This window comes from Danio rerio, chromosome 3 (genome assembly GCF_049306965.1).
Source record: "Danio rerio strain Tuebingen ecotype United States chromosome 3, GRCz12tu, whole genome shotgun sequence".
In the NCBI taxonomy this organism is placed as follows: Eukaryota; Metazoa; Chordata; class Actinopteri; order Cypriniformes; family Danionidae; genus Danio; species Danio rerio.
In genome coordinates this window covers 53,766,627-53,790,868 of record NC_133178.1, presented here as the reverse complement: position 1 = coordinate 53,790,868, position 24,242 = coordinate 53,766,627, and the positions used below count along the sequence as shown (strand labels likewise).

General features: G+C 37.0%; 1 protein-coding gene across 1 annotated transcript in view; it reads left to right on the top strand.

Moving 5' to 3' along the window:
* Nucleotides 1–1,697: 1,697 nt before the first annotated feature.
* sdk2a (sidekick cell adhesion molecule 2a) overlaps nt 1,698–24,242 on the top strand; it is a 294,560-nt gene continuing 272,015 nt past the window's right edge. The window contains 1 exon segment of the mRNA XM_073945012.1: nt 1,698–2,375. Within this exon segment, the coding sequence (XP_073801113.1) occupies nt 2,234–2,375 (142 nt within the window). The 5' untranslated portion in view covers nt 1,698–2,233.

The following is a 24,242-nucleotide window of genomic DNA, read 5'->3' as shown; positions in this document are numbered from 1 at the left end:
CACTGCAGACAATATAATTATTAACATTATTATTCCCACAGAAGCTGTCCTTACCACACTAACACATTTAACATCGTAACTTCCAACATGGATCATAAATCAACACAACATGGATCATAAACAATATAACTATCAACATCATCACCAACACCATCACAGTCATCATCAATATCACAACCATTAACCTCACCATTGACTACCCTTATCACCACCACAACTGTCATTACCACATTAACACTGCCAGCCCTATGTTTACCACCATCAAAAGCAATGTCTTCATCATCCTCACATGATAATATCATTATTATTCTCACAGCAGCTGTTGTTACCACCTTTACACATTCAATGTCATGATTACCAACTTGGATTGTAATAAATACAACTATCATCATCACCAACACCATCACAGTCATCATCAATATCTAGACCATCAACTTCACCTACCATCGTCATTACCACCACAACTGTCAATACCACATCAACATTGTCAGCACTATGTTTATCACCATCATCACCAGCAATGTCTTCATTATCATCATCACTACCACTGACACTGGTAATAATATCATCATTACAATTATTATCCTCACAGCAGGTGTATTACCGCATTACCATGTTCAATGTCATGATTTCCAACATGGATGATAATCAATATAACTATCATCACCAACACAATCACAGTGATCATCACTATCACAACCATCAATTTCACTACTACCATCATTACCACAGCTGTCAATAATACATCAACATCCTCAGCACAATGTATACAACTGGCAATACCTTATAATCACAACCACTGACCTTAACAACAATATATTCCTTACAATTAGTATTGTCACAGCAGCTATCATTACTGCATTAACATATTCAACTTCATGATTAACAACATGGATCATCAATACAACTTCTGCATCACCACAATACCAACACAGCCATCAAAGCTCAATATCAACGTCTACATCACCCGTTAATCTCTGCACCGGGTTTAAAGACTGACACAACACCAGTAGAGCACCTCACAAGCTTATATTTAGAATATGAGTTATCATTTTGATTTTTGCCTCCTGCTTAGTGTGGGAATGAATGTGGTTTTGAGATGTAACTTGAACAGTTGTGCAGTACGTGAGTCATAGCATGCTTGGGTAACGAGTGCAGTAGTCTGTGGATCTGTTCGGAATTTAAAACCAGATTTGTGTCCTTAGGATCAAAGCTTACACTGAGCCTGCGGTCTCAGAGAGAGAGAGAGAGAGAGAGAGAGAGAGAGAGAGAGAGTTGAGGAGAGATAGAGAAAGAGAGAGAGAGGTAGAGAGAAGGAGAGCACTAATAATACTGTTGCTCTAGGAGCTTGTGCTCCTTGGCAAACTGAGAACTTGCACTGTGGAGTTATAAAATTGGCATCCAGTGGGAAATTGTGGAACCCCTGAACTCTGATTCCAGCAATCTATTAATTAATAAAGTGCTCATATATAAACAGCTCTTACTTGCGTGTTTGAGTTTTAAACCCTAGACAATTGGCTAAATACGGTCCCGACACCGTATGAATAACGTCCAAACTTTCAATGATGCTCGATGAATTTATGTTATGAACATAGACACGCAGTCATAAGAAACGCAGTTCCCTTTTTCTCCGCGTGGTGGCGACATCCCGCAGTGAAGGAGTTCAGTCTCAGTCCTGAGTTGTAGGGCACTCGTACATTGTTGCTCGCTGTACCGAAAGGACACGGACACGGCATTTCGGGGGGAATACATCCAAGACACCGGACGGAATATTTCCTTATCTACACTCCACTACTTAAGCCTTTACTTTTCTCTCCCTCTCCCTCAACTGCGTCTTTATTACAGCGGTCTCTTTTCCAGAGCATCCACTTGGAGAGATGTGCATGACGCGCAGGGATGCAGGGGAATCGATTCACTCCTTTGAACGCAAATGACTGAATTCATCTTTAGTGGGACTGAAATGTTTCTGTTTGCTCTCACAGATTAACTTTTGAAAGCTAAACTGAAATAATAATAAATTCATACGAATGAATACAATGATTGTAATTTGAAGTCTTGTCGTTTCTACAGTCCACAAACTTTGCCTCATCTGACTTTACAGCAGTTTAATATTGTCTGTTGAGTACAGACTCATTTATAGACTCCTCCTCGTAAAAACGCTGATTTTGGAAGCACGGGATCGACGAGCTCAGTGTCTGGCATCGCTTTGGGGAATCCGGGACTACGGCGCAACATGTATCCAGCGTGGCGCGGGGGAACGCGTGCTAACCAGTCGCAGACGTGCCGGAGCACCATGTCAAGGCGCGCGTTAAGTCTGAAGTGGGGCGGCGGATGGATTCTGATGTTTTTATTCATCAACAGCACTTGGGCGCAAGGTAAGATCTCCGATCTTATAGTGGCTCCCGAGACTGAGAGCTCACGAGGCAGTGATATGTGGGATTTAAGGAAAGAATCCATAGAGAATGCTAATAAAATTTCAGTCATCATTTGGAAGCAGTTCCAATGGGATCAAACTGGAATTTTGTTAGGATCAAAATAACTAATATTGGATAAATGTTTAAGCATTTTCAATTATTTGATTTCAAAATCTGCTTACATTTTGATGTTATCTGTACTTCTGATGGCAATTTAATGATTATAAAAGTCTGAAGTATGATGTTGGCTGTTCTGTTAACTTGACAGATGTGGTTAAAGTACCCTGTGGTCTCCATTGCGCTCGCTAACATGTCCCATCACTTGTAGAGCAATCCCAAGAGATGAAGTGATAGGTGCCTTGCCTCAATACTGCACTTTACAGTTCATTTCTGTTAGCGACTACTATACCTCACTCACACACTGGACGAAGTTTGAAAAAAGAGAACATTTATCATAGCCCTTTTGTGATCATAGAATAGAAAATGACATAAATGCCAAAACGCAGTAATGGATGCAAGCCCTTTTTCAGCTTTGTCATGTGTCTAGCTGAATGAAAATCACAGAGCAATTTGTTTTGATTCATCTCCTTTCGATTATCATGCTTTCTTGCCCACTTGGTAGGCGGAAATACAATGAATTGGCTGATATTTGAACAATTTGAGATAATCGGCTGAGAAATATCTTCTTAGTCAGAAAAGAAATGGTCATTGTACTACACCAAAAACTACAGAGAGCTTTGTAAAAAGTATAATGTCCATTTATTTTTGTTTAATTTTTAAATATGTCAGGATTATATTATATTACATTATATTGTATTCAAATTTATATCATAATTATATTAGAAAAAAATATTCACAATTATTATAACTATATTTCTTTTGTTTTTAAATGCCAACTTTTAACCTGATCATCCAAAATGATCCACAGTTTAGTAATGATGATTATTATTATTATTATTATTATTATTATTATCATATATATATATATATATATATATATATATATATATATATATATATATATATATATATATATATATATATATATATATTTTTTTTTTTTATATATATATTTTTTTTTATTTACTAGATTACCTGTCTATTAGTACAATGTTAACTGTTTATTAGCACTTTTGGAGTATGATCTTATCTTACATCCCTAATCCTACCTATTATCTAAATTTAACTACTACTGTACCTAATTAACTATATATAAGCAGTGAATTAGTACTTTGAGCTGAAAGTCTTAGTTATTGGATTGTAAACGGTGTGAATTGTACATTGAAATATAGTGTGAAAATATTGAAATAGCTGTTAAGTTTATTTTAATTGGTCTAGTATAGCAACACATAAGCCAACAATTAAATTGTATCAGTCTCCAGTGCATTTCTCATACGGTAATACCATCACTTGTTAATCCAGTTCACTCCCGAGGGTATTTTACCTTTTGACAAGGTGTTCTGCTCTGTCCACGGGGTGCTTTCTCATCTATTAGCTGCTGTAAAAATGGTCTCGGCATCCGCAGGCAGATGGCTGATGTAGAGCCCAGTGATCCATCCTGTTTGACAGATCTTAAAGCACTGGCACTGGTGATTCATTCACTGTGAAGAGGCTTGGAAAAGCCGAGGTGCATCTGATAATTACAATGCCCTAAGCATTGGAGTGCTAAAAGCGGCATAATCCTAGAGCATCTCGGCCTTTGAACAGGCTACGCTGAGGTATAAACGCCTGCCTATCTTATCTAAGAAGCATTCAGCCATCCCCTATTATGCATGGCACAGTGTTACTGACACTTATTAGCATCCTGTCATGGAGCATATACGCATACTCTAGCCCATTATAGACCAAGTCTGTCTGCTGTTTGTTTAGAGCTGTTCAGAGCTGCTTTGTTTTCCTTGTATTGATCAGATCTCTGTTTTCATCCCTAAGTGTACTTTCAATGTCCTTGGACATTTTTAAGGGAGCTTAGCGGTGACTAAAAGGAAACCCATCACTTTGGTCAATGGGTAGAAAAAGCTTTCTGAACCTTTTTCACCTCCAGTCTTTCTCTGGTGATCAATTGCTTTGCTCTGCTTGAATCTGCCCCGAATCCACAAAAATGGGTACCTGTCACAGAGGGTGGCAAGAAGAAGCAGTCGCGAGGCTCTTTCCTTCACGGAGGGTGGCATTAACCACCATCACGGAGCAGCGAGCCTCTGATGCCCAACGTTCCCCCACAGGGCCAAACATATTTGTTCTGAAGCTTCCCGCTAATGAGTATCAGCGTGACTGGTGCGTAGGGTACGGCAGAGCGGGTTCAGTCATCCTTGCGGAGCACAGGGAACAAGGAGTATTCCATAAATTAGGAGGGCTCAGAAGCTGAAGAGTTCTCTGGGGACGCGGGGGTGTCTTGTGCTTATTTTTTTTTTCCATACAAAGACTAAACATGTTTCTCGTGCTGCGTTTAATAGCGATCTGGGCTCTAATTCCACTGGGATACCTGATAGAGTCCATAAAAAAGGCTCCAACAGTGCAGCACTTCTTTTGTACTCACTGAAAAGTAGAAACCCGTTTGCAAGCTGACCACCTTTAGAGAGCACTACCACTAAACCTGTACACAAATGCTTTTAAACTTTGGAAGAAAAAGTCCAGGATTTTTTGCTAGTGCGTAGATCTGTAAGGACATTACTTTCAGTCTCAGAAAAAAAAGTGCTAAATTTGAACATTTAGGGGTGTAACAGCTTGTCATCTGGCAATACTATTGAAAGTGCATAGACTAAAGAATACAATGTACTACCATTAAATTACTTCAACCCATTATGAGTTTAGCTACAACCACAATCAGACACACCTTAAGAAGCGAGTCAAGCTTTTCAGGATCATTTGAAAATACGCAAGCAAGTGTGATGATGCAGGTTGGAAATGCATTTAGTAGGAGAATAGGTAGCTTTACACCTCTGCTGTATCTTACCAAACGCTTTTAGGGTTAGTTGAGGTACAGAGTTGTCATGTTGTACCCCTAAGGTAAGGTACAGGATTTCCTACTAATCCTGACTGCTCTATAGCAATTCCAAAACAATGTCTTAGTGGCACTTTGTTGCATCATACATACTGCATGACAGCTGTCAGCAATTTTTAAATCTTCTGATTATATTCGATAATCCTCCATGCTTACAAAAATGAATTCGGGTGAAATCCACATCTTTATGTGATTAAAACTGCCTGCACTGTGTTTAAGCGGGATAATGTGTGCATGCAGGCATATGTCAAGACGTCAACCGCCATTCGTTCATACACATCAACAGAGTCACGCAAATAAGGAAGATCTGACCCATTTGCCTGAAACTCAAGCCACAGTCATATAGTTTAAATGCGGATGTTCCCCTCCTTCGAGGGCACTAGTAAAAGCTTGTTCCCATATGGGACTCAAGTGCTGTTTTTTGATGTCCCAGATGGGCAATAATGAGCATGGAAGACCGCAGCTCCCTAGATGCCCTGTCATAATTATGCACCCCTGCACCAGTTGCAGCATATTTATCCGTACGCTCGGTGACACTTATTTAATTAAACGTCTAGGAAGCAAGGTCCCGGCTTGGCAACAGATGTCTTGTGAATTTTTGACAAAATGCTCAGCATTTTCTGCAAGCCTTACCTGCTAGAGCCCCATTGCAAGGCCCCCAGGTGAAATAAGTTGACAGCCAGGTCCTGCTATCCCACACTGTCTACAAGGTACCTCATTCCTCGTGCTGCAGTCAGCTGATGTTTATTCATACTGTCAGTAGACTGAGGAATGAATAAATGTCTTAAAATGAGGCACATAGACCTCTGAAAGGCGCCGTCTGTTTTTTTCATTATTGGATGTCAAACTTTGCTTCTTATCAGAGCGGTGGCTCATGTGAATCTGCCTCGAGACCAAATACGATTGTAGCCTAATATTAGAGAACCTGTAGACTGACTGTGCCGAGCCTGTATCTCGCTCCAGGAGGCTTTTAAACAGACTCGTTCAAGCGGTAAAACTGTTTGGATAGTGCAGAATGGAAATATAATCAGATAAGTTTAGACTTTAGGGCCTCTGCCTAGTAATTGCAGTGAGCCTGAGGGGGTATGACTGTCAGTGTTTGTGTGGGGCCAACGAGAGTCAGATCTAGCGTTGCATCCATGAAATCCTGACTCCTAATGCAGTCCCAGAGGAGATCCGACTGTTTGCTATCTGCTAGCTGCGAGCACGCAGAACCCGTTTCATTATTCTGCCGCAAATGAATGTCTTTTTATATTATGCCACTGGAACAGCATTGTTATCGCGTTGGGTTTGATTCTGTCAGTTGGTGGATTCAAATGAGGATTAATTCATGGTGCTTTTTAAAAATTCCATGCTGAACCGAATCCTGTGAATTTCTACAAACATCATTTGGCTCCGGAATCTCAGGCTGGCTCCAATCAGTAAGGAAGCAGTTTCTGTCAACGACCAGCTGCTGGGAGCCGCTCGCTTGATGATGATGATAATGAGAATCCTTCATTTCTGTAATCTACTGTTCCCTTAATAATGCTAACAGTGTTTAGCTTTACTACAACTGAAACGTGCTTGCTGTACATTACTTATGTAGACGACATGCAAATGTTTGCTAACTCTTGCTTCAACAAAGCACTTTACCTCAACATCAGTATTGCATCCAGTCCGATACTGTGTTAGCACAGCACACTTCAAGCTTGACTCTAATTGTGTAAGCCGAGTTGTTCATGCAATAATCTGTGTATCTATGACAATCTCAACATAAGTAAAGTTTTGAAATTGATAGTTTACACAAAGAAAGGATTTTTGAAGAAAGCTGAAAACCTGTACCATACTAGCAAAAACAAATACTACGAAAGTCAGTGGTTACACATTTCCAGCTATCTTTAAAATAGTTTATTTTTGTTCAGGTTTGGAACAAGTACAGGGTGAGTAAATGATGACAGAAATTTCAGTTTTGGATGAACTGTAACTTCAATTTCATTGAGGCATATTGACTTCAAGACTTCTAAAATAGTCTTGTCTACAGGGTTTAATTGTAAGAGTTTTATATCTCTCATTCTATAGTACAAGTTAAAAAGTGTATAAGGATAAAAAATTAGTGAAATGACATGAGACCATTTGTAGATGGACTGTACAAGCAGTGTGAAGTGCTGTAGAAAATGCATCAAGATTTTTTAAAGAAAAAAAATAATAAAAAATTGGCATCCTGTCAGACTCAGTGTGTGTGTGTGTACTGGTTGATATTTGCATGAGTGAGATATTTATTTCTAGCGTGGCCATTCAAACATCTCTACCACTGTTCTGTTCCAAGTCAAATTAATATGAATAATCACAATTTACTTAAGTGTTATGCTTGGCAGGCTAGTAAATTGCCTGCTGTTGGCACACATTTGCCTTTGAACTTGAAAAAAAGAAGTGAATTTCCAGCAAATGTGCTTGTGTTTTGATAATAAGCACATTATGTATAAAGAATGTGTCTTAAACATGTATGTCTTTTAAAAATGTAGACAAATAATATTTGAAAGTCTTTAAGGGAGACGCACAAATGAAAAGTGTCTCAACATTTACTCCCCTCACATGCGACTGAAAACATGTTTTAATATGTTGAACAAATGAGAAAGTGGATATTTTGAAGAATGCTGGTTGATAATTGACTTGTAAAAATACTATAAAAGTCAATGGGTACCATAAACCACCATTCTTTAAAATCTCTTTTTGTGTTTTCAACAAACAAAAGAAACTCAAATAGGTTTTGAACAAGTGAAGGTTGAGTAAATCCTTGTACTTTTAGAGAACTATCCTTTTACTTAAATGTTCCACAGGTGGTTGTTGCCAAATTCTAAAAGTTGCCAAATATCTGTACATTCTGTTATGATAGCTATTCTGTATTTGACATGTAAAAGAACAGTCCAGCCCAAAATGAAAGTAGCTGTTAATTTACTAATTTAATTATTAATTTAATTTAATTTAATTTACTAAGTTAATTTACCTAGGGCAATTCACAAATGTAAATGGCTTTTTCCCAATATAACAGCAAAGGTTTTTAGATGAAACAGTTTGTGATTCATTAGATTAATTAAAGTAAATGGTTACCAGCATTTCAAGAGTAAGAAAGCATAAACAGGGAAAACAAAAATAATACATGTGTTTTTTAATGATATATTGAGATCTTTAATATAGCTCACCAAAAACAGAAAATTCTGTCATCATTTATGCACTTGTCACTTGGTCCAAACACGTTTTAGTTTTAATTTATTCTGCTAAACACAAAAGATTAAGATATTCTACAGAAAGCTGGAAACCTTTAACCATTGACTCCCTTTGTATTTGTTTTTCCTACTACAGATGTCAATAGTTACAGGTTTCCAGCTTTCATCAAAACACATTCTTTTGTGTTCAACAGAATAAAGAAACTCAAAGGTTTAGAATTTGAGGGGGAGTAAATTAGTATGGTAGCACTACATACAAGTACAATGTATGAATAATGATGTATTAATATGTAAACTAAACAATACTTTATTATGGATTAAAGATGAGTTAAGGCGCATGCTAATCATGAACTAACTTTAACTACAATATGAGTCACATGAGTTCATGTGTGAAGAACGGCCACATTAATAACTTGTTAGTACATATTTTTTAATCGTGTGTGATTTAACATTTAAGGTTTAAGCTAAATTGAACCTACATGAGCTCATGAGCTGTTAATGTGTAGTTATGTCATGACTTTACTTGGAGGGGCACATCATCATTAACCCATCTTTAACTACTCTTAAACTTATGTGTTTAAACTGTTGATGTTGACAGACTTTTCTATTGTTATTCAGTGTAAATGCACTAGATATAGTTCATAATAAAGTGATGTTTAGTTCACATATTAACACATCATTCATGTAATGTTATTGTAGAGAATTATTCATTAGTATTTTTTTTGGCAGACTATCCCTTATAGAAGTAAAAGAATAAACACTATGTGCAAGAAACTGAACATTATTTACAATATTTTCACATATATTCCAAAGCCTAAGGCCAGTGGGTAAGTTCATTCGTGCATTTATTTAATGCATATGCAATTATTGAGGCACCCTTTAATGCTTTGAAACATGGGTGCATTTAAACTCAATAAACTAGTCAATTCACTTTTTTGCATACGTTTTCTTGGCTAATCACATCACTCCTTATAACCTCAGTGTATCATCAGGAGCAACGAGAATTTATTTGGCTTTGTGTGTATATATGCTAGACTATAGTTTGTGTGTGTGTCAGTATAGTAATCGCATTTATACAACACCAAGAACCAAGGAAATGTAGTTTTACTGAAGAAAAAAGTCAATGAGGATGGCCTGAGGGTGAGTAAAATCAACAGATTTTCATTTAGGGCTGAACTGTCTTTTAAGAATGCACTTTTTTTTTTTTCCCTCGGAGTTGCAGTCTGGTGTTTTTAGTTTGTGAAAATCCAAATGCACAAACATTATTTCATGTATATACTGTACATACACTCACTGGCCACTTTATTAGATACACCTTACTAGTTCCGGGTTGGACTCCCTTTTAACTTCAGAACTGCCTTAATCTTTCATGGCATAGATTCAACAAGGTACTGAAAGTATTCATCAGAGATCTTGATCCATATTGACATGATGCCATCACGTAGTTGCTTAAGATTTGTCGGCTGCACATCCATGACGCGAATCTCCCGTTCCACCACATCCCAAAGGTGCTCTATTGGATTGAGATCTGTTCACTGTGGAGACCATTTAAGTACAATGAACTCATTGTCATGTTCATGGAACCAGTCTGAGATGATTTGTGCTATATGACATGGCGCGTTATACTGCTGGAAGTAGCCATCAGAAGGGACACTGTGGTCTTAAAGGGATGGACATGGTCAGCAACAATACAAGGTTCAAGATGTTGTTCAATATGTCAGCGACGATCTTCTGCATACCTAGGATGCAACGAGGGGCTATTTGAGTTACTGTTGCCTTTCTATCAGGTAGAACCAGTCTGGCAATTCTTCCCTGATCTCTGGCATCAACAAGGCATTTGCGCTCACAAAACTGCCGCTCACTCTGTATACCAGCAGTTTCTGAAATACTCAGACCAGCCTGTCTGGCACCAAGTCCAGTAACTAAAATGTTTTTAAAACATCCTCCTTACAGTCGCACACATCTGAATGGTCGCAGGCAGGTGCATCGGACACAAAGAATATCTCAAATAGGGAAGAAATAGAAAAGCCTACGAAGGTCACATAACTAAAACATGACCATCTGTTTCAATAAATGTTTCGTATTTTATTTATTTATTTATATATTCCCCCATCGACCATTGTATGCAATACTTTTTGCCTATTTTAGAATAAAATGCAGCCAAAATGAAAAATTGTGAGATGCTGTAGAAACATTGTTTGCTGAGATTTATTATTTAACGACAGCAACCATAGATATAAACACTGCTGATTGCTATTTTAATAACTGGATTTACTGTATAAAATTAATTGATTTACAGTTTTGTAAAACAATAGTGCTATCTGTTTGCACATTCTTCAACGATTTTCCTTTCTGTCGAGGAAACCAAAAAAACTGAGTGGGATTTCAAAGAACTCGAACCAATAAGATTGAGCCTTGCTTTTCTGTTTTCTGGCCAAGGCTTCGCACAGTACCTGAGCTCAAATCAATCCTCATGCCAAAGAAAGATGTAATAGAATCTTTACAATTCTGTTTCGCCGGCACATCATTTGATATTTAAGGTGGGAGGAAACAGAAGCCGAGTGCTGTAAGATTGAATGCTTGATGAGAGGGATGTCAATAATGAAATTCCTGCCTTTGGAGGAAACTCATTATATCGGGGCTAGTTTAAATAAAAGAGCATCAGCTTGAGTGAATTTGGTTTTCATTTTCTGGTTGTTTACTGCAACGAAGAGGGGAAAACGCCTGTGGTATTAGCGGCTTAATAAACGTTCTGCATGTGTGTTCGCTTCAAGGGAATTTGCTGAGAAACTCTGCACGAGTCTAAATAGATTTAGCTTATGTGTGTGTGTATGTTAGTGTCCTTATGAACTCTTGATGTAGTGAAGGTTCTCTTTCTGAATAGCCTTAACGCACAATGAGAGACTTTTAAGGAGACCTTGGCCATTGAGTTGCTTTAGCATGTGAATGAAATTAGTGAATTTTTCACAACGATCTTGTCATGCTAGAACTGCTTGGCATGGGAGAAAATGTGATGAAATCCTGACAAAGTGTCATTTTCCTGCTGCATACAAGCTTGTTTCAAGCCTCTGGGCTGTTCAGTGTAAACATTTAAACAACAGAAAGCTTGACTGAAGGGAAACAGCAGCTAGAAACAAAGCCCTCTACATCTTTTTTTCCCTTATTCAGCCTCATCCTCCTGGGAAGCTCGGAGTGCATTCTTGTGTTGTGAATAAAATAGCAAAGTGGCAACACGACCGTATGATAGAGACATTGATAGAAAGATTGAAAAGGGGGAAGCGGAGAGGGAGAGGGAAGCAAAGGAGATGCTAGACTCGTCTTATTTTTTTTCTGAAAAGCTCCAATGCTGCGAACCCATTTATGCACACAAAAGACTGTGCTCTGTTGTTCTGGCCGTACATGCTCAAAAAAAAAGGTGTTCAATCTGTGCCCGACCAATCATAACAAAGATAATTTTACCCATAAAACAATCTTTTGCTCTCTTCATCACAGCTCTTTCTCTCAGTAACAAAAAAAGCTCTTAACAGAGAACTGTGCTGCAGACCATTTTTCTGCAGCAGAATTAAGGGTTTTCACCTTAAAGATCTGGCAAAATATGAGTTCTGCTGCTTTTAGTCTGTGTCCATCAACTCTGCGGGCATCTACACTTTGTTACTGAACTTGGAAAAGTTTACAAAACTATTTTTTTTCTTCACTGAATTTCTAGCAAAAAATATCAACTCAGAGCCGATCAGTGAAGTGAAAATGCAAGATTTTGAAGTTAAACATATTAAATTAATGTCACTCAATGTAATGTACAATTTTTGGAAAATAAAGTTATTGCATGACTAACTGTTGACAATTTTGTTTAACCTTATAAAAGTAACACTGGCAGGACTTATTTAACATTTCATTTATCTGTCTGTCTACTGACTTATCCATCCATTCATCCATCCATCCATCCATCCATCCATCCTCACTTTAAAAGGAAATTACAGTAAAACTAGCAGCAGTAGATCCAGACATTTACTGTAATTTGAACCTTTTGCCACTATGTTCACCGTGTTATTGTTGTGGTGTAATTTTACAGTAAAATACAGCCAGCGATGATTTCAGTGATTTACCATAAGTTTAGCTTAAGTACTGTAGTTTTTACAGCTTTGCACTGTTTGTCACGGTGGTGCAGTGGGTAGCATGATCAACAAGAAGCCCGCTGGTTTGAGCCTTGGCTGGGTCAGTTTGCATTTCTGTTTGGAGTTTGCATGTTCTCCCTGTGTTCGTGTGGGTTTCCTCCTGGTGCTCTGGTTTCCCCCACAAGTCCTAAGACATGCAGTATAGGTGAATTGGGTAAACTAAGTTGTTTATTGTGTATTTTGTCTAAATGACTGTGTATGGATGTTTCTTAGTGTTTTTCCTAGTGATGGGTTGCAGCTGTAAGGGCATCTGCTGCGTAAAAGATATGCTGGATAAGTTGGCGGTTCATTCTGCTGTGGCGACCCCTGCTTAATAAAGGGACTAAGCCAAAAAGAAAATGAACAAATTAATGAATGGCTTTACACTATCTGATATTCTAACCTCTTTAGGAAATTTACTCAAAGAACAACATATATATTGCATCATTTGTCCTCTATTAAAACAACAAAGCATTACGTTGGCTGTATATTTAATATTTTATCTGGGGAATAGCACAAGCTGATTTATAGTAATATCTTGCAAATTTACTGTAAGATTAAATCATTTTTGCCCCATCCCATACAACCATTTCTTTGTCAATCTATCCATTAGTTCATTCATACTTCTATCCATAACTTTTGTCCCATTCATCCATCCATCCATCCATCATTTTTTGTCTAATCCATCCATCTGTTTGTTCATCCATCCATTAATTCAACCATTCATTCCTCAATTTGTTCTTCCATTTTTTCATCCATCCATCCATCAGTTTATCCATTTATGTATCTATCATTTTTGTCTCATCTATTTGTCCTTCCATTCATCCATCTATGCATCCATCCATTTCTTTGTCCATTTGTTCGTCCATCCATCCATCTATCATTTTTGTCCCATCCATCCATTAGTTTGTCTATCCATCTATCAATCCATCTATCCATCCATTTGTTAATTCATTTGTTCGTCCATTTTTTGTCCATTCGTCCATTGGTCCAACTATCCAATAATCCATCCATCCATCCATCCATCCATCCATCCATTGGGTCATCCATCCATTTATCCATCCATCAATCAATCCATCCATCATTTTTTGTCCAATTCATCCGTTTGTCCACCCATCCATCAATCCATCCATTCGTTCATGCATTTGTTCATTCATTTTTTGTTCCCCCAATCATCGGTCCATCCATCTATCCATGCATCTATCTTTTTTTGTTTCATCCATTTGTCCATCTATTCATCCATCTATCCACCCATCCATTTGTTTCTCCATTTGTTCATCCATCTATAATTTTTTGTCCCATCCAGTCATCTGTTTGTGTATCCATCTATCAATCCATCTATCCATCCATTCGTTAATTCATTTATTCATCCACTTTTTTGTCTATCCATTCATTAGTCCAACCATCAATTCATCCATCCATCCATCCATCCATCCATCCATCCATCCATCCATCCATCCATGTATCCATCATTTTTGTCCCATCTATCTATCTATCCATCCATCCATTTGTTTGTCAGTTTTTTCATCGATCCATCCATCGATCTCTCCATGCATGTAATACATCATTTTTTGTCCCATCCAACCATCTATTCGTTCATCCATTTTTTCATCCATTTTTTGTCCTTTCATCGGTCCAACCATCCAGTCATCTATATATCTATCATTTTTGTCCCATCCATCCATCCATCCATCCATCCATCCATCCATCCATCCATCCATCCATCCATCCATCCATCCATCCATCCAACCATCCATCTATCTGTTCGTCTATAAATCTCATTGGTCTATCTATCTATCTATCTATCTATCTATCTATCTATCTATCTATCTATCTATCTATCTATCTATCTATCTATCTATCTATCTATCTATCTATCTATCTATCTATCTATCTATCTATCTATCTAGTCTGTATGTCTCTCTGTTTGTCTTGTCTGTCTGTCTATCCATAATATTTTTCCTATTATTCATTTGTCCATCCATTCATTTCCCCATCAATCCATTTATGCATCTATCCATTTGTCTGTACATCCATCCATCTCTTTATCCATCTATCATATTTGTCCCCTCCATCTGTCCATCCATCCATCTCTCTATGAATCCATTTATCCATCTATCCATTTGTTTGCCCATTTTGTTTGCCTATCCATCCATCCATCTATCCGTGCATCATCCATTTGTTCATCCATCTATACTTCAATCCGTCCATCCACTTTTCTAATTGCAACAGTTATGTTTTTTTTTTCCAGTCATTCAGACAGGCAGACAGTCAGATTTTCAGATTGGATTATTCCCTTTGCCCCAGACATGTGTATTCCACTGTCTGGTATGTCCTTCACCATAATAAAGACTTTAATGAGACGAGGGTCACTCTCTGAAATAAAATCTAAATGTAGAGGCACAATCCGAACAAGTCTTCCCATGACCTTCCACCAAGAGCCCAGTGCAACCAACTCTCAGTTGGTGAGAGACAGAGAGCACAGCACATCCCGGCATCGCAGAAAGGCTTCAGATTGTGAAGTTGTTTCCTATCCCTTCACCCTCTCCCTCCCTTCCATCCTTTTGGCAGCAGGCCTGGACGTTTGCCTGGCTTGGAGCCTCTGGCTGCATCTCAATGCCTTGTGCTGGGTATTGATTAGGACAAATGCCGCGCTCTCCTCAGCAGCCCAGACTGAGCGCGTGTGGCAATGTGTGGCTGTTTGATGTCACTTGTGTTTCTCTCGCCTCCTTTCCTTCTCATTTCGCCGTCTTCTATCTCGTCTGCGCTTCTACGACAGGCGTCGTAGCCTGTCTCGTGCGCTTGATGTTGCTTTGCGTCGCACCTTCCTTGCAAAACAAATTGACTGTTGCTTTGAGGTGGAAACTCACGAGCCCCCGGTGTGTTTCTGAAACCGGTACGTGTGCGCTCAGACATATCTGCGTGAATATACTTGCAGCAGGCATGCAGGGAATATGTAATTTTTTATTTTTTTGATGCACGGTTGCTATATTAGTTTGTCTGCTCGCAGGTTCTGATTTGATCATGTGGCGTTAAAAATAAATAAATCAAATTCTGTCTTTTTAAATGATACTTATGTTGTTCTAATCTCACTTGGTGTATAGCGAAAGCTGAAAAGAGACATGTTGATACTGTATGTTTGCAGGTTATTTGCTATCAAGTGGGGATTATTCATTCATTTTTCTTTAGTTTAGTGCCTTATTTATCAGGGGTCGGCTTAGCAGAATGAACCGCCCTTTATTCCAACATTTGTTTTACACAGCAGATGACCTTCCACCTGCAACCCATTACTGGGAAACACCCTTACCATCTTGCATTCACACACTCATACACTGCAGCCAATTTTGTTTACCCAATTTACATATACCACATGTCTTTGGACTCTAGGGGAAACCGAAGCACCCAGAGACAACCCATGCGAATACGAGGAGAACATGCAAACTCCACTCAGCAATGCTAACTGGCCCAGCTGGGACTCGAACCAGCAAACTTGTTGCTATGAGGCATGTTAGGTATTTAGGCAATTAATTGTATAATGATGGTTTGTTCTGTAGCTAACTAATAAGACTTACATTTGTTAATGTTAATGTGGACAATTAAACATTACATTTTAAAATAAAATTACTTGAAAGCAACAAATTTTAAATGAACCTTTTTTTCAGATCTGACGACTATAAAGTCAGTTATTTAAATTAGTAATATGGGCACTTTTTGGGGTAATGAATTTTCAGTTTTCCTCCATTTATTGCGTGCATAGTTTCATATTCAGTGGCATGATTATTAATTGAATAAAAAATTAATAGAGAGACTTTACATTAGATGGTTTATTAAATCTACAGTAGGAGATCTAGACTTTTCCAAATATTTCTGGTGTTTCTTTATTAATATTAAATATAAACTCACTGGCCACTTTATTAGGTACACCTTACTAGTCCCAGGTTGAATCTCACTTTGCCTTTAGAATTCAGAATTGTTCGTGGCATACATTGAACAAGGTACTGGAAATGTTTCTCAGAGATTTTGGTCCATACTGACATGATAGCATCTCGCAGTTGCTGCAGATCTGTCGGCTGCACATCCATGTCTACATTCCTAAATGCATTGAATTGCTGCCATGCGATTAGCTGATTAGAAATTCACATTAACGAGTAGTTGGACAGGTGTAGCTAATAAAGTGGCTGGTAACTAACAAGTTTAATGTTTGTTTTTTACATGTCATTTTCTGCTTTATACTTAATTTACTGTATTTTTCTTAATGATTGCACTTCTCAAGCTGGCAGTGAGTTGACATTTGGTTTTGTGCATGTGTGAGTGATTTTATTTGTCTCTCTGCAAGTCTATTACTGTGAGTGTCTTACAAAACTGACCAATTTAATGTGTTAATAGATTAGCGGCATTTAATTTGGACTATTGTTATTACAATGAGGTACAAGACCCAAGAAAAGTCAATTCCATCAGCGCCTGTGCCCTGAATGATTTAGTGAGGGTTAGCCGAGCTAGTGAGGTTAAATGGAAAAACTGTGCAGCATTGCTATTTGCTCCCGTTCCAGTAATGAATACTGACAGAGATAAAAGAGATTGTGTGAAGATATTTATTTTCATTTCAAAGGGGGCAGGGAAGCAGACTCTAATATAAGACTTTATTGCCATGATACGTATAAACTGTTGCAAAAACATGCGCACTAAATTCGCAGAGAACCCTGCAGCCACACACCGATGCTAAATTGCCCCTAAGGTTTAAGCACAAAGCACTGCTTCTCGAACACGGCCTTGAAACGTTTCCAGAAGTGTCAGTGTTTCCAGTATTGAGCGGACTGTATTCACCATGCCCACCATTGGAATCAATTCTGGTCAATGGAGAAGCATGCTTGAAAGAGGAAGATGCTCTTTGTACAATAAAAATCCCTATCATGTTGGTACCTGTTTATTAGTGCGATCACACACAGGAAAAGAAAATGTATTTGAAAGAGGTAGAGAGATTGAAAGTGAGTGCACTGGAGAACAGATATTGATGCAGTACCGTATATGTTAGCGCACATCCCAAATTTAGCCTCGATCCCACATAGCTTAGAAAGCTCACTCTTGGCTCTAGGTGTTTACGTTTGGCTCTTGATTTGTGTGTTCATTTGAGGAAGGTTGTCGTTGTACCAACATTTTAACAATTGGTACCAATTCTAGTAAAACATCGCAGTTCTGCATACCACAGTGGAAAATATCATGCCACTGAAGGGTTTTGTGTTGAGCATTTTCTGTATTTATAACGAGTGAAATGTAATAACAAATGAAAACATTGGCATTTAGCCTTCAGATATATATTTTAGACAAGTAAACGTGGTTTAAAGAAATGATTTAAAAGAAGTAATCAATCTGTTCTACAATAAAGCACAAAAAGAAAACAAAGAATTAAACAAATAACAGCGCTTGAACAAAGACAGCTGAAAATTAATAATCAGCGCTCGAGGCTTCTCAGATACTCAGTGAAACGTTTCAAGTATTCCGTTAAAGAATCAGAAACGTGTAAAAGAACAAAAGTATTAATTATTCACCATTATTGGCATTGTTTTTTTACCGCGTGATAATCAAAAAACAGATGACTGTTCATGATTGTTATCAGGCGCCAGATCCACTAAATCTTCTGTGTGTCCATGTGTCTGTTCATTCATCTATTTATATATCATCCATGTACAGCATTTCATCCATGTATTTATCGATCCCTCCATTGTTTTGAATTTCCAGTGTACAGTAATCCTCTATACATCCATCCACAGTGGTCCATTTAGCCATCAGACCATTTTCTGTAGTCTGTTTATCCATCCATTCATCCATCCATCCATCCATCCATCCATCCATCCATCCATCCATCCATCCATCCATCCATCCATCCATCCTCAAGGTTTAACTAGGTTAATTAGGTTAACTAGGCAGGTTAGGGTATTTAGGCAAGTTATTGTATAACGATGGTTTGTTCTGTGGACTATAAAAAAAAAAAAAAGCTTAAAGGGGCTAATAATTTTATCCTTAACATGGCGTTTAACAAATTTAAAAAACTGCTTTTATTATAGCCAAAAGCCAAAGGGGAACTAATAATTTTGACTTTAGCAGTATGTACATCATACATTTGTTCATCCCACTATTCATTTATAAATCCATACCCTTCCATTCATCCTTTCACAACAGTCCATTTTGCCATCAATTTACAGTATTCCAATCATCCGTCTGTCCATCCATCCATCAATCCATCCATTCAACCATCCGTCCATCCATCCATCCATCGATGCACTGTACATCTACCCCTCAATCGATTTGTTCTTCCAAATATGTACAGTAATCATCTATCTATCCATCTATCCATCCATGCATCCATCCATCCATCCATCCATCCATCCATCCATCCATCCATCCATCCATCCATCCATTCATCAATCCATCTATATATTGACGTACAGCATTCCATAAATGTACAAGGTCCATTAGCGATCAATCTATTCAAAGCAGAGCATCCATCCATCCACAACAGTCCATTTTGCCATCAACCAATTTACAGTAGTCTGTTCATCCATTAATTTATCCATCCATCCATCCATCCATCAATCAAATCTGTACAGTAAACATCTATTCATCCATCCATCCATCCATCCATCCATCCATTGATGTAAAGCATTTCTTTCATAAATCTACAATGTCCATTAGCCATCAATATGTTTATAGCAGAGTGTCCATCCACCCATCCATTCATTCATCCATCAATCCATCTATCCACAGTCCATTTTGCCAATCAATTTTCAGTAGTCTGTCCATCCATTAATGTATCCGTCCATTCATTCATAAATGTACATCCACCCCTCTATTCACTTATTATTCATCCATCCATCCATCCATCCATCCATCCATCTATCTTTTTTACATGTTTGCTCATCCATTTATTGACATACAATGCTCCTCCATCCGTTTCTCCATGTACAGTAGTCTATTTATAGTCAAACAATCAATTCATCCCTTCAATATTTCCGTTAACACATTTAGATAGTTTATAAACTCCTGCATTTGACCTTCATGTTTATGTTTTCTGCACCAAAAAATGGGACTAATTGTGTTTATTTAATAAATAATTGGTAAAATAATTAATGGATAAATAATCTGACACTCTTAAAAATATTATACATAGACTGACTTAAATATCAAATCATACAGCACATTTCCTATGCACAAATGTATGATGCTCATTTTACCACACAGACAAAAATGAAAAGAAATGTCCTGCTCGACAATCCCCCGCTATTAGGTTTATCCCTGCCGCAAGCCATTTCATAAAGTGACAGGACGAAACCTGTCATTTTTCTACCTGCCTCACATTTCTTTAAGTCTTTTAAGGACATTGGGACTTGCATTAAATCTCCATCCATCTGGCTCAGTTACACGTTCCTGTCCTCTCAGCTAACTAAGCACTGCATTTTAAAGTTTTATACTAAATGGTTGCTGACTGCTTAATTCTGATTGGTTGATGGACATTCTAAGGTGTGCTGTGTTTTTTTTTTTTTTTATAAACATACAGCCGAAGTAGTTCAAGGCAGGTCTCGACCACATTATAGTTCTATATCACTACTCTGAATGATTTTTAACTTCACAGCTAGAACGGTCCAAAATTAATTCAAAACAAAACAGAAGGATTCAAAAACTAGTTCTACACACAGGAGCTGTTTGAAGACAAAAAAAAAAAAAAAAACTGACAAATATATTGAAAATACATTTTGGCATGTGAAAACCGCCATACAAGTCTACTGTACCACGCTGCTCAACTCAGTTGACACAGGCCACAAGTCTTCCATTGGTGCTTCCATTAAACCTCCAACCATCTGGCTTAGTTACCGTGTCCTTGCCTTTCAGCTAACTAAGCTCTGCATTATAAAGTCATAAAGTTATAAAGTGTGTTTTCTTGTGAATGATCCTGTAGGACTTCCACTTGCTCTGATGTGCCTTGACAAATACATCGGGGGGTGCATGAAAGGTCACAAAGAGACGAAACTGAAGCAAGTTCTCCAGATGAAACAAAGAGCGTCTGTCTGAAGGAAGGGACCGCCGGTGTCACTGTGAATCAGTGCAGGGCCGGTGGTTTGGTTGAGACTCTGTCATCAGGTCTGCGCTGGGGTCTGCGGGGGCTCTGTCACGAGGACTTGTGTCTGAGACGTGTCCTCTTGTCTCTTCGAGCGGCCTTCAAGGGGAAAAACACAGAGCAACTGTACACAGAGAATCACAGAGTCGCGCTTCAGTAGCTGTTTCCGCCTCTGCCTTTGAGAGATTCATCAAAGACACTGTGTCTTACCAACAACTCAGCAAACCCAGCTTTGTAATTTTTGCATCACTAGCAGCTTCAAGCAGAATTGCGTTAAAGGTATATGTTTCGTCAGTTCACACACATTCCCTAGGAATCCAACCTCTGACCTTAGCATCGCTAGCTCTGCACTGCACTGTTTGAGAAACAGACTATCGAGAAGTCTGTCTTAAAGGAGCTCAGCCTGACGCCGAGCTGAATCCTGAACGCAGTCTGATTAATAATAGAAATATCGCTCTCAGCAGATGATTTGAGAGATGCCAGTTGCTGTTAGCATGCTAAAGCACGAGATGCTGTTACTCTTCCAGAAGTTTTGTTCTTAATTTATCTGGTCTTAAAATATTCATTGTTAAACTGTTAGACGACTACTCCACAATCTATAATAGAATTACTTTACGCATAAAATTGGGTCAAGAATTAAAGACTGATAAATGTCAATGACTATGAAAAGACTAATATACAATGTTACTTTAACTGCGACAAGTTCTGGAAATTGTTAAAACATAGTGGGACAGAGAAGCAATATCATTAGAATTAATTTTAAAATATAAATAAACCTTAAATAAAAAGCTAATTTTTCTCAGAATTTCGTCAAAACCTCCAACTTTAATAATATTTTGTAATTAGATGGCAAATAGATGGCAAATAGATTAAATATATATATATATATAGATAATTCTTTACCTGATGTATATCATCGCATTAGCTTATTATACAATGACAACCCAAATATTGACAGAATGCTTACATTTTCTTACTGGTAAACTGAATTAGCATGCACAGAAATAAAGCAAAGTTTACATATCAGGGTAATTAACTGCAAGACTCCCATGCTATCTGTCGGACAGTGCGATGCGTGCATGATGCATTTTCTTAACTCAGTACTATGTCTTCAACAGTGGAGATATTTTTAACAGTAGGAGCAGTACATGGACGATCACTCCCCGCCACACAACATACTAATCCAGTGTGATCAATTTTCACCAACTTTGTTTTTAGTTGGAAATTCACAAAGAAAACTTGAAGCACTGTAGACTTTCAGATCTGGTAAACCTTTAATCAAAAACACAATTTTTATTTAACCATTATGCAGCTAAAAATAAGAATGTCATTACTATGCCATCATTGTCATCGTCAAGGAAAGTAAATAAAAGGACTATTGTAATGCACGGATTGCGCTGTCATTCCTGTGCGAAATTTAGTCATTCTTACTCCTGTACTACAATATGCATTATTATTTTTGTGAGATATATTATTGCTTGTTACTTTTGAGACATGGTATGGATAGATAGATTTTCGAAGATGTTATGTTGTTTAATCTACTTGTTGTCATCTACTAAAACCTTTTTCACTTAGAAATTGCTTTAAAAAAAAAAAAAAACAGTAAAGAAGGAACAAGATATCACTTTTTTTGATGGTTCCAATTGCACATGTTGTTGATTGTAACATTGCTATCTTGCTAATAGTATCAGTAGACTGTTTGCTTGATATATTTTGATACTGTTCCACCAACAGACATTCTCCTATGAAAATTTTTGCAAATACAACTTTTAATAACCCTTACTAAACACATATTATATAATAAATTAAATAATTTCAATAAGCCATGGTACCAAATAAGTAAATAAACAGAAATTTGTATTATTCATTTACTTATATTTTTAAATTATATGGATTTTTGATCACTTAAAATTCTTCCATGGACAACAACAAAGAAACCTCAAGTAACCCTAAAAATTATACAGCATGTGAAATATTGTAGCAGAAAAACTGAAATGATATTTTTGATAATGCCAATATCTTTAAGTCAAGATTTTTGTTTGCATTTAGTGTAAATGTGAATTTTTGTCTTTCTTTAATTTATAAAAAGATACTTTAAAAAGAAAAAAAGCCTCTTCCTAAATGTCATGAAATATTTATGAATATTATTTAATTAAAACATTGCTATTAAAGCATGAACTGACCTTGTCTTATCATAGCTATCAAATTATCTAAGCACAGGCAATAAAATAAATAAATCAAACATAGCGTGCCTTTAAGTATTTATGAAAAAAATAAAACAATATTAAAAAATTTGCATTTTACAAAACCTGTTTTAGACTTAAATTGACAGATAAACTAAAGCTAAATATCTGAACAAGTTATATTCCAAATAGGGATGCTCATTTCGGTTTATTTTTGCTAACCGACAACTGCCGCTCATTAATCGGTTATTAGCGGTTAACTGGTCAGATTACTATTCATTTTATATTAAACAAATTGACGTGTCTATTTTGTGTCTGACACATTAAATATTGCATAAAATACTGATTTATTTTTATATGCTAGCATATTAATAATAGAACAATACAACAGAGCATTTTCACGCACCTGCAGTGTTAAGCACAGAAGAATAGAATAAACTAAATAAAATGAATAAAATAAATAGGACTGCCCTAAATTATTTTCCACTTAAATAATTAATTTATATTACAAATCGAAAACTGGATATTTTTAATAACCGGCATAGGGTGTTTTTTCCAATCATATTTTTGTCTTCCGTCAAATAAAATAGCAGACTTCCTCAAATCGATCGGTCCACGGAAAATATGCATTTATTTAATGCCCCGCTTGTAGTATTATAATCACAAAACCTTATATATATATATACACATACTTTTGACAATATCAGTAAAGTTGGCTAATACTAAAGTAGTAGGGGACATTTGCTGGTGTTCGATTGTGTATTAGCCCATAAACACGTCAAAAATTTATTTTGTTACATGTGAATTGCTGTAGAATAGTAATTTTCTACAACTCAGGTAAATATATTTGTTACAAATTAATAAAATAAACATTGCTTGCTAAAATCACCAGATCACAAATTCTAAGCAAGTACATCAAATGAAATAAAGTTTTTCACAATTGATTTATTTAAACTAATATACTATGGTTTAAAAATGTATCTGCAAATAATGCCACAGTTTGTAGAGTAACAGTAAATCTGTCATGCTTCTTAAGTAACCAAAAAACAGTGGTAAATGTATTCAGAAGTCCAGATATATAGTGTATGCATATATGTATATATGCATGTAGGTTTTCTCACAATTAAATTTATTTTTTCATTAATATTTTATTACCTGAAGCCCATTACAAAAAAAAAAAAAA